The sequence below is a fragment of the Schistocerca cancellata genome, chromosome 5, assembly GCF_023864275.1.
Source record: "Schistocerca cancellata isolate TAMUIC-IGC-003103 chromosome 5, iqSchCanc2.1, whole genome shotgun sequence".
Classification (NCBI taxonomy): Eukaryota; Metazoa; Arthropoda; class Insecta; order Orthoptera; family Acrididae; genus Schistocerca; species Schistocerca cancellata.
This window is the reverse complement of record NC_064630.1, coordinates 81,112,160-81,129,919: the sequence shown is the minus strand read 5'-3', so window position 1 is coordinate 81,129,919 and position 17,760 is coordinate 81,112,160. Positions and strand designations below refer to the sequence as shown.

The following is a 17,760-nucleotide window of genomic DNA, read 5'->3' as shown; positions in this document are numbered from 1 at the left end:
ACCTAGAGGTGCAGAAAAACAAGACTGAGAAGTATACTAGCTTTCGAGTTTTTACCCATTCCATATCATATCATATCATAACTAAAATTTACATTAAAATCAACAGAAAAAAGATGAAACAGCTGGAAGAGGAAAGGCAATGACAGATTCAATATTTTTGTTCCCCAAAAAGAAAAAATGCCACATACAGGAAAGTTTCATTTTAAGAAAAATTAATTCCTACATAATCAGTTTGCGAAAAATAAATAAATAAAAAAAAACAATATTATTGTAGTATCAGGAGAGTGGAAAATGAATAACTGCCAGAGGCAAAATAAATGAATGGTAAGTATTCACAGCTGTGCTAAATATAATGTATGTATATCATGGTGGTTTGCAGAGAATAGATATAGATGTAGATGTATGTAGCATGGAAAGTTATCTATCACTTCGCAGTGCTGATGTAAAGTATCTGCCTAGACACAATTAATTACATACACCACAAAACAGTATCCAAGTATTATGTTTAAGCATGTGGTTACACTACTTATTCTGTTTACTTACACTCTAATGATAGTGTACAATTTTGACAGAAGTTTACTGGTTTTTACCTACAGCTGCCCAGTGCAACCCATAATAGACTAATGACACCGATAACTGCAAAAAAGTTACAACAAAAATGTTCCAAATTTTTGTTGCGAAGCAATGTACGTCAGTATCAAATGTATGAATAAATGAAAGATTCAGAATGTAGGGACAAAATAAAAGGAGTAGTCGGGGCAGATTTTTCTCTGTAGACATTATCACTTACATCCCACTACAGCTGTAACTCATATGGGTTCCGTTTTAGTGTTCTTGTACGTCACATCTCCAGAAAACAAAAGGGGAAAATGGAAATGACAGTGCAGTCTTCAAAATCCAAACCTTGCAAATGACAAATATATTATATCGATCTGTGTGCCCCTAGTCTTCACATCCTGGTGTCTGAGTGACCTGTTCCTCCTTCCCAACCTTCCACAACCTATCCTCCTTTCCTCCAAGCTGAAGGAACTAACAGTTCTGAAAGCTACAAATAGATTTTTTTCTATTTTAAAGTATCTATCAGCAGTATCGGAATTTCCCCTCCTGAAGACAAGAAACGGCCCGCCATTTTGTTTGATGGTATTTTAATTACATAAAGGGTGAGTTGCATAAGACATAATGTCCCTCTTATTTCACAAATGGTTCAAGATAATGAAGAAGAAGAAGAGACACAGCGAGGAAAAGACAGAAAGAAAAAAAAGCCCATGAAAAGATGGGTACAGTGATATAGCACTTGTTCGTGCAGTTGTTGAAACTAATATCTGAGAACTGTACTAGAACTGAAAGGTATTGCAGCCAGCATTGACTATTACAGCATAAACACTGTCAGGGGAGGGACCGGGGCAGAGGGGGGGGAGATGGCCTTTGTATCTGGGTTTGTCATGTCCAGCCTTTGAATTGTATATTTGTTTCCACAAAAGCTGTCCACTTACACGAGTATGTATACAAATCGAAGTTGACATATAGTTCCATTTACAAATAACATAAGATGTATATGCTAAGAGCAGGCCTATCTCTTTGCTGTTTACAACACTGGAGCCAGGCCCAACTGCCCCACTTCATTCTGTTTACACCACAATAACACGAGTCAGCCACCTTGCTTTGCAATGTTACAAATATCTCTCAGACATCTTTTGGAACAGCTTCAACACCTACATTAACAAGTGTTCATGTTTGTTTTGATATCTTGAGCTGTTCACCAAATAAAATGGGTGTCACATCTTATGCAACTCACCCAGTATATATACTGCCCAACATTGCACAAAAATAATCAAAGAAGAACTGGTGAAGAATGGATGTGAATGTGTACCACATGCGCAATAAAAGCAATTGCTTTCATGTACAACACATAGGGCAGATAAACCCTACAAGGAACAAGTGGAACTGTTATTCAACATGCTGTGTCAGTTCACAATATATTCAGCACATATGGGGGAGGGAGGGGGGGGGCGGGGGGGGGGGGGGGGGGGGGAGTTTGGAGTGCAAACACTGAGACTTTTCAGTTTCTGTACAATGGTGAGTTTCTCAAGCTTTCAGTGTCACATGATTTTGCAAAGCTGTCAACAGGCACAAAGAAACAGTTTATATGAGGCACTGGTTGCGATATGTGGGACACATGGTGCATACAGCTAGTCAACAACTTCCACCACATTAAGACATGTACCTAAACATGGTGCCTCAATCTCATTGCCAGTATTTTTACATTTATTATCATCTATAACCATTCTCTGTCACCAGTCATTTAATCATTTTTTCATTATCACTGTGACATTGTCACTATTCTACTAACACAGCTTCAATAGCAAATGCCCTTTCACCACCTATGAAGTTCATCACAGTACAGCACACGATAGAAGTTGGATGGTACATGATGCTACTGTGCCTGGTAGCAAAAACCAGAACTGATTTTTCTACCTGGTTACATAAATCACATCTGCACTGTTCACTCTGCCTCTTGTACCAGATACCAAAGTCAAACTTTCATCCAGCCTGCACAGAACCACTAGAAGTTTACAGTACTCAATACATAATGAGACAACACAAAATGGAGGAAGAAATGGCCTTGTATCATGTACTAGGAAATATAGCAATAATATTTTTGATACACGTTTAAATTTTATGGGAAAATAGTAAAATTTAACAGCATGAAACGACAAATTTTAATTTCTTTGTTTGAACTTAAAAGGTATATTTCAGATTTTTACCAAGATGAAGTAAAACTAACATATATTTCTGAAAGAAAAGAAATTGCTTTTGTGATCAGGACTCTATAGCAGGAAATTTCAGTCAGTACTCTTTCAGAATACACAATCTTTATTTATTAAAACAAAAAAAAGAGAGAAAGAAAGACACATCAGAACACATTAATTATTACAGTTTCAGAAAAATAGGACAATTTATCCAAGAGAAAGAGCATCACAAATTGAACAAACCAATAACAAGTTGCTCCACCTCTGGCCTTCACACAAGCAGTTATTCAGTTGGGCACTGATTGACAGAGTTGTGGGATGCCCTCCTGAGGGCCATCGTGCCAAATTCTGTCCAACTGACGTGTTACATCATCCAAATTCCGAGATGGATGGAGGGCCTCACGCATAATGTTCAAACATTCTCACAAGGGGTGAGGTCTGGCGACCTCACTGGCCAAGGCAGCATCTGGCAAGCTGAAGAAGGCCAATAGAAACACTCACCACATGTTTGTGGCCATTATCTTGCTGAAATGTAAGCCCAGAATGACTTGTCATGAAGGGCAACAAAATGGTGTGTAGAATATCATTGAGATACCAATGAAATTTCACTCCCGACCACAGCAGTTGGTAGGTTGATACCCAACCACTGTATGGGGAGTCTCCAGACACATCTTCACTGATCTTCAGGGCCCAGTTCGAAGAGGATCTCATCACTGGAGACAATTCTACTACAGTCAATGAGATTCTAGGCCAAATGTGCCCAACACCACTGCGAACAGGCTTGTCGGTGTACAGTGGTCGACAGTAGTTGGCACACGGGTCACCATGAGCTCAGCCACCTATTAATGGTCCTCGGTGTCACCGAAGTAGCAGTTGCACGTCAGATCAATAATAACTATGAATCCAGGGCTCTGAGTGTCTCTCTGACGATTGCTTGGTCCTCGCATTCTATCATCTCTAGGTCACCCACTTCCTTCTTCATGCTGGATTCGGCCACAGTTCACCCATTTCTGCCAGCATCGCCGAATAGTGGCATCACTCCTATTAAAATGTCGAGCAATTCACCATTTACTCCAACTGTCTTCTTTAAGCCCAACAACACATCCTCTGGCGAATGCCGACAACTGGGTATATTGTTCACGCACCTGTCTGCGATGCACAGTTACTGTCCAAATGCGTACACTGCAAAGTTTATAAGTTTGCATTTTCTGTCAATACACATTTGAAATGACCAATCTGCACAACTCCTTCATGTTGTGAAACAGATAAAGCAACTGCATACACACACACACACACACACACACACACACAAATCTGCTTGAATTATGAATTAATGTCTGAAAAGAATGAGACAACAAATAATCTCGTCACACACCCAATCTCCAAAGTAAGAAATACCTGGGTTTACCCATTCTCACTATTCTAAAACTTGTATAATTCAGACTACTATCAGTTTTCGTTAACTAGATGACAACTGTGGGGCATATAAATGTTTTCAGTGCATTGCATCTTTTAGCTCTCAAATATTGAAGAAAAGACATTTTAAAATGTTTAACACCAAGTTGCTCTTTATTTACTGGCTGATTAGTTTCATGCTTTGCCCATTTTCACAAGTCACAAATTTTGTGTGTAGGATATATTTGATGTGGACAGTTTTATTTATGCCACCACACTTCAATGTGTCATCTTCATTATCCAGCATGATGTGGTCCACGTGACAATTTTTTATGTGTCCTTCACTCCCTTCCAATCCACACTTCTACATCATCTTCACAGCACGCCACACCAATTCCCTGGCTCCAGTATCGATGTGCCACATGCCTAGCCCAACACCTGCTGCTCCTCCCATCCACATTCCTATCCTGCACACTTTCCGCCTCCTTCAGAGCCATTAACTATCTGCCCCCCCCCCCCCCTTCTCTTGCTTTCCATCTCTTTCTTGATCTAACCACCCCACCCAATACGACCCCCACCCCAGTCCATCTGCCAAAATACAATCACAGCATTGTGTATCCAGCCAGCACAAATCTAGTAAAGTTTTCATTCTTTTTGTGTGCTTCTCAATGATTCAACACATCTGCTATTTCATGAGTGGTCTCCTTCAATCCTAAATTATTTACACTTTGTCAGGACAAACTATAGTGATAACAGCTTTCTCTTTGAATGCGAATGACAGAGATACTACTTCTGAACAGTGTGCTGATTACATGCAAATTTTCTTAAATATGAAAAAGAGAAAGGTAAGATGGAATTTCTGCATATCCTCTATACATCCTTTTTGGCAGCAAGAGACAATAAAACCAATCACTCAGGTCAAATTTGTAACATAAACAACAAAGACTTGGGATATTTCTATGACACAACTATAAAAATGAGTAAGGTACTGATAAGAAAATGCAAATGCTTTGACACTTTGGAGCAAATTGGCCACATGCAGAAGCTGGCACAGAGTAGTGCTGAATGTGAAAATGATGTAGGTATGTGAATTACCTTAAAGAATTCCACAAATACAGCAAATACATAACTGCAAGAAGACCACAAAGTGAGGTTTGATTAACAGACGAGAGACACTCATAACTGTCACAATTAGTTTTACAGTTGTGTACATAGTGCCATTTACATAAGTATTAATAAAATGTTTGTCATCATAGCTCAACTTACAACCCTAACAACAATAATCCTGAAGTCACACTTACTTCAGTATTTGAAAAAAAGCTGAGTCTTTTAAAACCTTAAATCTGAACACAAAAGCATTTTCATTTTCTTCAAAAATATCTGAAGTTCAAACATCATCTTGTGGGGAAAAAATCATGATCATATATCCAGTAAGTTGACCAAAAACTAATGTTACACAGAGTTACCTACAGTAACGAACAAGTCTTCTTTAATCTCTTGTAGTACTGGATCTGACAAAGTATTGGGTACTACGCACATTCAGTAAAAGACAGAACACAAACATCATGAATTCAAACTGCATGTGACCAGTAACCAAATTACAAATAAAACTTTCAACTGATGGAAGAGTGAAGATAACAGTGTATATTCCAGAAAGCAATAAGCACATGCTTTTGGTACAATATTTTTCTACTAGTATCATCAACTTACCTGGTGACCACATGTTGAGGGTATCAGCAAGAGCCTGGTTAATTCAAAGCAAGGAGCAAAATTCACATACCAAAAGCAGTGTCAAAGAGAATGACTGTACAAGACAATGAGGAATGACTGAGTGAAAAAAGAAAAAGAAAATACATACTAACATTAATAAAATATCACATATACTATGCTAGAGCTGTATTGGAATGAATCACTGAACAAAAACACAAAGATATGTATGAAGGGGCAAAAAAATTTAAAATGCTACCTCACCTTGCAATGTGTCAAAATTTAGCTTCAGTTCAGATGCTTCTAACAGGTCTAAGACCTCTGGGTTATTCTCTGGATCAGGTAATCCTAGAGATGAAAATGAGTCACTGTCTCCATGATCAGGGCTGATAAGAGGATCCTGGCAACCAACTGACAATGTGTTGGCATCACTTAAGTTCACAAGAGGCAGGCCACTAGGTTCTTCCATAATAAACGATGGTGGTGTAACAGACGTGCTCTGCATTTCGGCTAGTTGAGGGGGGCTCAAAGAAGATGCAGGCACATTTTGTGTCACAGTCTGAAGTGCTGGCTGTGATGTCCGAAACAGGCTGTGCTGTGATACGAGAACTGTCGGCTGTGAATTGTACATGCCACTGTCCCTCGACAATATTATATGCTGCAGTTCATCGGGTGGAAGTGTATTTACTTCCACACTCAGAGCTTCCGTAGGAGGATGCTCAACTCTGTGCCGCTGCCTACAGTACCGGGGTCCAACATTCAGTTTCTTTGTAGTGCTCGGATTTTCTACATCTGCACTCATAGTCCTTTTTAACACAGTAACTTCACCACGCACACTGGTAATCCTCTTCTCATCTCCTGTGACTGACATAACTGACAATCTACTGCACTTCATCCTCTCAGATCCAGCACAGCACCGTCCGGTAATAACCGTCGGTCTTTCTGGGGGCCTTCTCTCCGTAGTTCCCGAATGAGGCATGTCTCCGGGCCTCGGAAACTGCCAGTTGCCCCCTCTGCTGGCAGGATCTGACTGAATAAAGGTCGATCCACTATTAGCAGTCTGTAGTTCACTTTCTGATACTGCCCTAATCCTCTGGGCAGCGGTGTATGGGTGCCTCGATGGAGGTGATGAAGGAGAAAGTGGATTTCTGAGCCGTTCTTTTTCTTCTAAGTCTGTGGTAATGCCAGTACTATTGGCAAGAGGTGACAGCTGAACTTCAACACTATTTTCTTCCTCTTCAGGCACCTTGAAGAGATTTACAAAATTCTGTAAATTGAATCCAGTAGTGTCATCTCCTTCAGAAACTGCACGAGGTCTTGCTGCTGGAAGATATGGATCCACTGTAGGTGATCTGGAAGCTGCTGTTGGTGCTTGGTTTCTGTATTTGCTTGCTGCAGCTCCTGAGCGTGAAACATTGCTAAAGACATCTGCACTCTGCTCTGAGCTAGCTGTACTCTCCGTCACCATTGCTGTGAAGGGCGGAGACACTTCACAGAGAGTCTAGAAAAGGAAAGAAAATATCAGAGTTAAACTTTACTCAAAGCACAAATAAGAGAGAATTGTATTGCTTGTACAGAAAAACTTCATCTGAAGTGACTTATAGCATGTAACTGACACAGCAGAACTCAGTTTCAAATAATACACTGAATACTGTTTTCTAATAATACCATCTATGCTTTCCTTTCAACAGAATTGAGTTCACCCATCAGTATAGCCTACGTATTAACGCCTGGTTTTAATGACTGCATCTTTTCAATATCACCTCAGTTATCTCACTTGTACTTTTCACTTTTAACCAAATGTTTTAAAATATTCCAATTTTACTCAGCAATATACAATTAACTTTAATACAAATTCTGTTCCTTTATATGGTGCCAGTTACTACTGATGATGTCTTTCAGTTCAGTCCACATATTACAACTTCATACATTCAACTTGTATTACATTTGGCAACAATGATTGAGAATCCCCAGCAAGGGAACAAATACTCTCTTCAACTTTATACATCTGCTCCAGTTCACTTTCCTCACACAGGACCTTGTAACCTCTGAACTAGTTTGGAATAAACATGCAGTTTATATTACAATCTACAGCACTTCATGAATAGAGCCCATGAGTTTTTGACACCTTGTGGTAACCCAGCACTGACTCCAGATCTTGTAAAAAGTTCCAGTTGTACATATTACAATATATTTATCCTAAGGCATCATATTTTCGGTAAATAAATTATTGACAATAACTAAAGGGCTTTGAGCATTTTTCATGAACAGAATTATGTTTACATAACAGAAGCTTTTCTTACACATCAGCAAAATATAAGGGGTGTTCAGTATGGCATCAGACGAATATTTGATATGAATATCTGCAGCTTGATCCATTTGAAGGACACAGCAACTGTTGTACAATTTTTCAAGCGATTGTTGAGAGCACAGAAACTACTCTACATACTATGTTGTTGGAGAATTTAGCTGCTGAGAAGTGGATTTACTAAATACTTTTGAGACTATGTTAGTTGCCACTGATAAGGTAAGTGTAGCTCAATTTTGTGACATTCTTGCATTTAGCAATTCTGTAATAAATGTTGTAAGAAGCCAACAGAGTATTAGATTAGGAGTTTTTTTGGACAAGAGAGGTTTTTGAGTGTGGACTTCAACCTAACAGGATTTTTTGAGAAAACTGCATTTTGTCAAATTTGTGAAGTCATACCATATCTCGATACTCTTCACTATTCATCACAGTGTTTGTGAAGCACAGAGATAGATAGTGTATCTCCTCATTTTTGCAAGACACTGTGTATTTCCAGACACTAAATGAATGAGGTTTTCTTTGTCGAGTCTCGTCAAGAAGAATACACACAAAACTCTCAACTGAAATGAAAAAGTAAAAGAATGCAAACACAACCTTAGCTGTGTATGATATCAGAAATCCAGCAAGCAGCTGATGTAATAGCCATCCCTTTGAAGCCACTGTTGTCCTGTTATTGTTGAACCACCAATGTACCACATTTTTGTGTTTAAACATAACCACTGAATAGGAAACAGGCCTTTTGAATATCAGGGCACTTATTGATAGAGACTGTCCTAAAAAGAGACCCATCAATTATACAAATATTTGTTTGAGAACTTCTGTACAACTCAATCCCTCCTAGCTACAAATCTGTCAGCCAACAACTTACTCCTTCAGTTATTGCAGCTACTGCCAGATAACAAATATCCGAAGATTATCATAAGCAAGCAAAAGATTTTTAGCTACATTCTAACTTCATTACTTTTGCAATATCATCAAAGGTTAAACATCATAAAAGAATTCAACACTGTTATTTCTTCCATCAGAATATAAAATACCATAAACCACTATACTGAAAGGCATTATTCATTTTTTTTATTCCCCCCCCACCTTCCCTATCTCTGAACAAAAGTTCTGTTCAGAATATTTGTATTATGATACTGCCAAAAGCCTTTATGTCACCCCCTCATCACTTTTATGGTGGGAAGGAGGGAGGAGGAGGTGCAGCACATCCCTCACATTGAGAATCTCTGCAATTTTTAATTAACATACTACAGTAGCAACCGGTGTATTGTACATATGTCACAAAATGACCTTTTATTTCTCAACTTTAACTTACTGCAAATGAGTTCTGTTTTTACAAATATGACAGCCCTAGCATACACACAATGATTACATATTCTTGGATAATTGAAATTGTGTTTACTCACTGAATTAGTCATAATCTCAGGCGATGACAATGACGTGATTGCTGCAGGTGGTTGTGGTAGCGGTGGTGGTGGTGGTGGTCGTGGTGGTGGCAGTGGTGATGGTGATGATGGTTGTAAAGATGGTGGTGGGGGTGGGGGTGGCAGTTTGGGAAGCTCGGAACCTTTCATCATGCGGGGTGGGGGCGGTGCAGCACTCATAGCAGCAGCAATGCCAGCCAAGGACAAGTCAGCTCCAGCAGCTCTCAGTGCAGAGACATAAGCAGAGAAGCGCTGCTTCATCTCCCGCAGCCCATCTTCACCTTCTTCTTTCCTGGAAAATATTAGTACCATGATGTTACAGGCATTCCTTCTAAGCATAACTATTTCTGAAATCAGTAAACAGACAGTCAAATATTTCATCTTTCTCATGATATATGTACACGTCACTATCTTGCATCTTCAATTTTTTATTCAATTATTTGTTACAGTTAATTTTTACAGTGAGAGGACTAGATACAAATCACTGGCAGTGATTACAAAGATGGCATGATAAAAGAGGTTTAACATATTCAAATGAAGCCCAAATCAAGATGGAAAGGGCAAGAGAAAGCCTGTTCTTTATTAACACAAATCCACTGTTTTGACCAAGGGAGACCTGAAGCTTGTGTACAGCCAGACTCAGTCAACTCAGTAACAAAGAGAAAAATTATTAACTTCATGGAAAGCAATGCTCTATATTCAACCATGAACTTTTATTTCATAATTCTGATACTTTTTTTCTTGTTCAATGCATGTGTATAACTTTTCCTTATATTACTGACAATGTAGTGTGGAATAAAAAAGGGTAACCAGATACCTCCCAGAGATTCCAAAGTAAGTACCCTTTTGCACAAAATCATGCTGAATTCTAAAGCACAAGGCTATTGGATATTGTTCGGTAACAGAATCTGCCTGAAGACAATAACAGTTAAACCTGCTTCTAGAAATGTAGTAGTACTTCAACATCAGATTACGAAAGAATTAATCCAAAATACACAATGCATACAGTCTTAAAATTTCAATGTGGAGCTAATCTTATTAATAGACATACACTGGATGTTGTTTTACTGTGTACATTACAAGCCTGCTGCTTTCACAATAACCTGTTATATGTGTACACCCAAAATCTTATATAAAGAACAAGCTGTAACAAGAATATTTCAGTCAGAACAGTTTACTTCTTAGGTGCATGGGTATTGAGGTGATTGACATTTGTTTAGCCAAGATGTCATATTACAATGAGACCACGATAGAGCTGTAGGGAACATCAAACTACTTCTTATCCCAACTTTTTTCCTTTTAATTACTTCTCCATTACAATCTATAATTTCTGAACCATCTTTTCTACCTTCCAAATGCAATTCTTTTAAAAGGGTGAGCTTTTCATAGACATAATTGTTAGCAAAGTTTTCATGCATATACAGCATGGTGTATTCGGTCATCAGTTAGGTGTCATTTATAATTTCAAGTGTATAATAGACAAACTGTTGCTGACAGATACAGTTCTCCAAGAATTCTGATACTATGGCAACGATCATGAAATACCCTAGCACTGTAATAGTATGACATATGGACTACAGCAAGATATTCAACACCAGCATCAATTTATGCAAATGAATACACTGAAATGGGATTAAGAGATAACCTTCATCATCCAACTTGTTTAAAAGGAACAGTAGCAATCATCCAGTAAACATAACACAGAGGAAAAATGTTCAGTATGCTTAACCACCCTTCAAAAAATTATGCAGCATATACAGTGACAGAAAAAGACCCCAACACCAAAAAAGTAATTGATGTACAGTGTCACAATTTTTGGAATACATTTGCATAGGTAACATATTAAGTGATTAACACTGCAATTTCATAGGTTAACGCAAACACTAGGAAAGCCCTTGCAAATGTGAAATGCTGGTACATTACTGACTGATGTAACTGCCAAAATGTTGAATGTCAGCATGGAAACGTACATGCACTGTGTCATGCAGGCACCTGATGTCGGTATGTGTGATGGAGTACTATGCCTATTGCACTTGGTCAATCAATACAGGGATGCTTAATGCTGGTTGTGGTCGATGCTGGTGTTGTCATCCAAAGATGTCCCGTATGTGATCGATTTGATTTGGTGATCGAGTGGGCCAAGGCAACATATCAACACTCCGTAGAGCATGTTGGGTTACAACAGAGGCATTTTAGAGTGTGTAATCCTGTTGTAGAACTCCTTCTGGAATACTGTTCATGAATGGGAGCACAACAGGTCTTATCACCAGACTGATGTACAAATTTGCAGTCAAGGGGCGTAGGGTAATGATAAGAGTGCTCCCTCTCTCATACAAAATTGCACCTCACACCATAGTGCCCCAACAGGTCCAGTCTGTCTAGGCCACAGATATGTTGGTTGCAGGCGCTCACCTGGCCTTCTCCTAATCAACAATGGCCATCACCTGGGAAAGCATGCTACACGGCATCTGGATCAGAGCTGTCCTTGAAGTAAATGATTTTTAACAGATTGCTGTGTCACTGTGGTGCCAACTGCTGCTCAAATTGCTGCTGCAGACACAGTACGATGCGCCACAGCCATACCGCAAACACAACGGTCTACCCTCTCGGTAGTGGTACGTGGCCGTCTGGAGCCCAGTCTTCTTTCAACCAAATCTTCCCATGATGACAGCTTCCAGCAATCATGTACAATGGTCACATTCCTGCTAAGTTATTCTGCAGTACTGGAGAAGGAACATCCAGTTTCTCACAGCCACATTACACAACCTCATTCAAAATGAATGATCTGTTGTAATAGCACCTTCGTCCCTTAAGTCGTTCTTGTCTAACATCAACTCACTATGTTCAGTCTCCAAGGAAACTAACACTCACAACCATTACAGTGCTACTAGCATCACTCTCAAGAGACTGAACTGAAATTTAAACAGATGCAATCTTTCAGAGGTACAAACATGCCTGTCAGTTTTCATTTATCTTGCACAGCTCCTTCTTGGTGCTGGGACTTTTTTCTATTAGTGTATTTTCAACACAGTTATACAAGGGCTGAATGTTGTTAATGACGAAGTGCTTATACCCTCCCATAAGGTTTGGACATTACTGCATATTTTCTTGTGTTTTTGTGATATGGTTTATTATGCTATTCATATGTCAATGTGATAAAGGACTGCAATGGAAAAGCTCATTATTAATTCTTAAGAGATCTTTCAATGTTGACTGCAGTAACAATAATAGAAAAATCTCATCGTTCACTTATTTTCACAAAATTACTTTTTTATTTAGCAAGTACAGAAAAAATGTATAGTATTAGTCAAGACATGAAATTAAATATTTTAAATCTTTCCAATGGAAAGGAACAGGAAAACTACTTCAAACATCATCTGAATAGGATGAAATCATCAACAGTGTTATGACAGCAGCAGCAGAAGAAGAAGAAGAAGAATTCTACAGAGAAAATAGAGTGACAGTTCCAACAAGAGAGGATGAATTGCTGAGCACAGAAGAGGTAGGAGAAGTTATAAAAATATTTAAGAATTGAAAGACATCAAGAATGGACAGAATAGTCACAGAGATACTGAAAGAGGGAAGAGATACCCTACAAGAGAGAGTGTACCTCTGTTTAATCTGTGGGAGAGAAAGTATCCCAGCAGAAAGGTAACACTCTGGCACCTGTCTGGTACTCAAGAAAGGAGACCCAGTGAGGCACAGCAACTGCAAAGAAATTGCCTAACTATAATCAGCTTATAACACCCTGAGCATGCTGTTGCTGAAGCAGCTAACACCATAAGTTGAGGACTTAACTGAATTCCAGCAAGCAGGATTTAGAAAGCTAAAATCAACTGTAGGCCAATTGCATATACTAAGGCAAGTGTGATGAAAGAGATGGGAATTTCACAGACATGTTCACTGTCGTTTTGCAGACTTCCAGAAAGCAAATGACAATGTGAACAGGCAAGGAATATGGCAAGAACGAGAAAGAGCGCAAGTTCTGAGAAAACTAATGAAACTAACATAAGCATGTATAAAAGGGATGTCATGCACAGTGAAAGTGAATGGAAGGCTGTCGGAGAAGTTTGAAATAAGGACTGGAGTGTGTGAGGGAGATTGTCTACCGCTCCCCCACTCCCCCCCCCCCCCCCAAATTTAATCTAGTGCTAGAAAGTGCACTGAGAAAGGTAACAGGCCTACAGACAAAAAATTCTGCTGGGTAAAAGGATTGCAAAATAACTAAGAGTCACTGGGTGTGAGGCTGGGACTGCATGTGAGTGACAAAAAGTTTCCAAAAGGCAACAGTGTGAAAACTAGTGTTGTTGTGGAGAAGGAATACCCTCCTGAGTGACAATTTTCTGTGCTACTGATTTTGGATGGTGCGTCTCCTTCTGGTGGACATTCCAAAGTACACCTCAGTTGTAACTGTTGAGTCAAATTACATGAAATCAACACACAGAATACTCTTTTCATCCTAGAAAAATTATAGTCATCATTTATTGATTTAAGGCAACTGCACAATTTTTTTTTCTTTTTTTTTTTTTTTGTCTGAATTGTGCCACTGTATTGACTGCTATTTTGAATCTGCATTGATGTAGGCTATCCCTGCCATGTTGCTCTAGCAATGAAGGAACACATACCAGTTCTCTCTTGTCAACTGTGATCCAAAACACTCATCTTTGGTATGTTTTTGTTGGTCAATAAGATTCCCAGTACACACCGTTCAAATAATCTGTGATAAACTAGAGTTTTCATCACAGCCGTGTACATAGTCGTGTGTCTGACAGGAGGAAATTCAGCTGCTAAAGCATCAGATCACATTGCAACTCCACTCCTGTGCTGGAACAATGTACTTCGCTGTTACAGTGAGCCATACTGGTGTCAGTGCTTTCTGTAGTAGTTAGCTCTGAAGAAGTACATTACGCAAAATGTTTTCAGTCTTGCTGATGTGCCTATTGACCTCAACCTTATAGTGAGTAATTTCTATTATTCCTTCAATTATTTATATTACATCAAGGACTTTCTATTACCATACTCTGCTCTACTCACTACAGCAGGCAGATAAATTATGCACAGCTCCTGACGAATTTGAGCAGACGTAACCCCCTTTGTACATAAAAATCGAATTGCAGCACACACTTCTCAACTGGCGAGAGAAATAATTTTCAATGCTGTTGCTGTTTTCTTTCACCCGCAATCCAACAACTACTGAAACAAAAGAACGACTTCTGTTTCTTCGTAAACAATCGATATGTGGCACTGAATTTGAGCAACTTTGCTCTGAGCTGCCAACAATTAAACATGAACAAATTTTCCCCTACTTTTTGAATGTACCTCATTTAAGTGATCCCTTTATTCGTTTGTGCAAATGTGGCTGAAAGTTGCCTTAATTCAACTGACAACTTATTCTGCATCTGTGGTAACTTTGCAGGAAATAAACAGTAACGAAAGATTACTGACTTGGTAAAGAAAATATACTATGCATATTTTGGCAAAAACCTTTGTAATCAAAAGCACACATGGCCCCACATAAAGAGCTTTCTTTTTGTGTAAAAGAGCTCCAACAGAGGTTTCAAGGTAAGAAAGCATCTTTCAATTTTGAGATACCAATGATTTGAAGAGAAATTTAGAATTATTGTAACAACTAATACATCTGATGTGTATAGCTTCGGGCTGTTTTTTATCCGAGTCTGCCCTATACCTCAATGTACCATATCTAGCTGTACCTTAACCCACAAAAACATTAGATTCTCTTGAAATCTTAACGAACAATGGTTCAGATTCTGAGGAGAACTTTGATGACACTCCATATAGCAACGAGAGTGATACATTCATACAGGCTGAAATGAATGAGGCTTATGTCTTCCTAAGGATTTACTACAACCGTTAGATTCTAGAATAATGGAAAGGTAAGGACACATCCCTGAGACCTCTTTTTTATGCTTTGGAAAGAGAGAACAAGAGCTGATCCAACACGTTTCTATGGGGCATAACCTAATTTACTCCAGTATCATTCCTCGTTGTTAGGGTACCATAATTTAACATAAAGAGCGACATAATGAAAGCAGACTCCTCAATGGCTCTTCATAAAGAAGTCTCATTGTAGTTTTCTTCCATAATGATAATTTCAGTGCCTGTACCTGTGGGAAAGTTTGTGCATCTCAAGATATGCTTTGAAAACTTAGTATTTGTCCAAAAAAACCGAAATACGGTGACCACTTTTGGACCATAAAGCCCGTCTCACACGGAGCAAGATTCGCTGTAAGTTTCCTTGCTGGCTCGCGCGGCGGCTACCTCGCGTTGCGGGCTCCGTTGTCTGCTAGCGGGCTACCTTGCTGGGAACCTTGTAAGATTTCTTGCAAGGTTCCCTGCGTGCTACCTGCATTGGCCAATCATGAGGCGTTTCGTTTGTGACGTCAGACGCGGAAAGGTTGGGCGGGAAGGCTATGTTGATAGTCGCTTTTCTGCTGTTGTGAGGTGCGGTACGAAGTTCTTATAATTATTAAATAATAGCACCGCAGTGGTCCAAGCAAGCGATTGAAGCATTGATATGTACTTAATGTACTTATAGGGAACAACAGTGTCTATACGTCGTGAAAAGCGCAAATTATTACAATAAACACTTGCGTGCAGAGGCACTCGAAAGAGTTGCAAATACCAATACATCCATTCGTATAAAATTTGCAAAGGATGTACGATCTTCTATCCTATAAAATAAAGTCGTATATAACAGTCATTATCGGTATATTTATAAAATCAAACAGTAATGAAATGGTGATACTTTTCAAACAAAAGTACGTGTTATGCGAATTAACCTTAACTCTTTATGAAGCATGGAGAGCACACCTTTTCCAGCGTTTCTTCTCTTAATCCAGTTTTTCGTCTATTCTTTCTTTCTTCTTCTCTCATTAGCATGCATTTCTGCATTGTTTAGCACCAAAACAGCTAATAATGCCAGTTTGCTCTGAACATCTGTACCTGAAGCAGCCATCTTCGTTCGATACAACATGCAGCCGATCTTGCACCGTGGGAGAGCTTCGGCATGGAAGATAGCCGCCTCCTTTCCCTGCAAGCCGACAGGCATGCACGCCATCTCGCAAACTTGCGCCAAATCTTGCTCCGTGTGAGACGGGCTTAAGGGGTAACTTGAAAGTTATTTCCACGCTTTTTGGTCAACAGAGAGGCTGCACAAAACATTCTGGCATTTTATGAAATGGGACAGCCCTGATAAAGGCTAACAATGGATTAGAACGGAATGACCTTAAGTAAGGATCAATCAATAGAAAGTCCAGGATAGAATAACAACAACATAGTGGAGACACGGAGCTGTGGGCAGACACAATAAAAGGAATGCTAGAAATGTTCAGCCTCAATCAGAAGTAGAAAACTGTGTGCTGGACCAAGACTCAAACTCGGGAGCTTTGCCTTTCGCAGACAAGTGCTCTATCAACTGAGCTACCCAACCACGACTCACGCCCCATCCTCACTCAAAGCTTTACTTCCGCCAGTGCCTCGTCTCCCACCTTCCAAACTTCACAGAATCTCTCCTGCGAAACTTGCAGAACTGGCACTCCTTGAAGAAAGGATTGCGGAGACATGCTTTGCCACAGCCTGGGGGATACTTTCCAGAATTAGATTTTCACTCTGCAGCGGAGTGTGCACTGATATGAAGGTCCCAAGTTTGAGTCTCGGTCCGGCACACAGTTTTAATCTGCCAGGAAGTTTCATATCAGCACACACTCCACTGCAGAGTGAAAAATCTCATTCTCGAAGTAGAAAACATGCACACATTCACACAGGTGCAGTTCACACACACATGGCCACTGTTGCCTCTGGAAGGTAAGGTCTTAGTGGCCAGAGATGACAGTGGCCATGTGCATATAAACTATGATTATGTGAATGCGTGTGTGTTTCCTACTTCTGATTAAGGATGTCGTCCAAAAGTTGAACTTTTCTAGCATTGATTTTCGTCATGTCTGTCTGCAACTCACTGCCTCCACTACATGACAAATTGCTGTCTATCCTTTCCATGCTGTAGTTGATCTTATAGAATAAACTTCAAAACTGAAAGCAAAAATATAATTCAGAATAGTGTGGTTGTTTCTGAAGAAAGTTTCCTTGCCTCCATTCCACATTAGCTGCCATTAACCCTCCAACCCAGGAAAATTTTCTGATTTTTCATTATAAA

The 17,760-nt window shown here is 39.4% G+C and overlaps 1 protein-coding gene across 5 annotated transcripts in view; it reads right to left on the bottom strand.

Annotated features, from left to right (window-relative positions):
- LOC126187490 (uncharacterized) overlaps positions 1-17,760 on the bottom strand; it is a 1,186,162-nt gene that overhangs the window by 56,865 nt on the left and 1,111,537 nt on the right. For all 5 annotated transcript variants that reach the window (XM_049928600.1, XM_049928599.1, XM_049928598.1 and 2 more), the window contains 2 exons: positions 9,570-9,879; positions 6,117-7,353 (listed from right to left, as the gene is read on the bottom strand). In XM_049928600.1, coding sequence (XP_049784557.1) covers positions 6,117-7,353; positions 9,570-9,879 — 1,547 coding nt within the window. The remainder of the gene's footprint in view (positions 1-6,116; positions 7,354-9,569; positions 9,880-17,760) is intronic.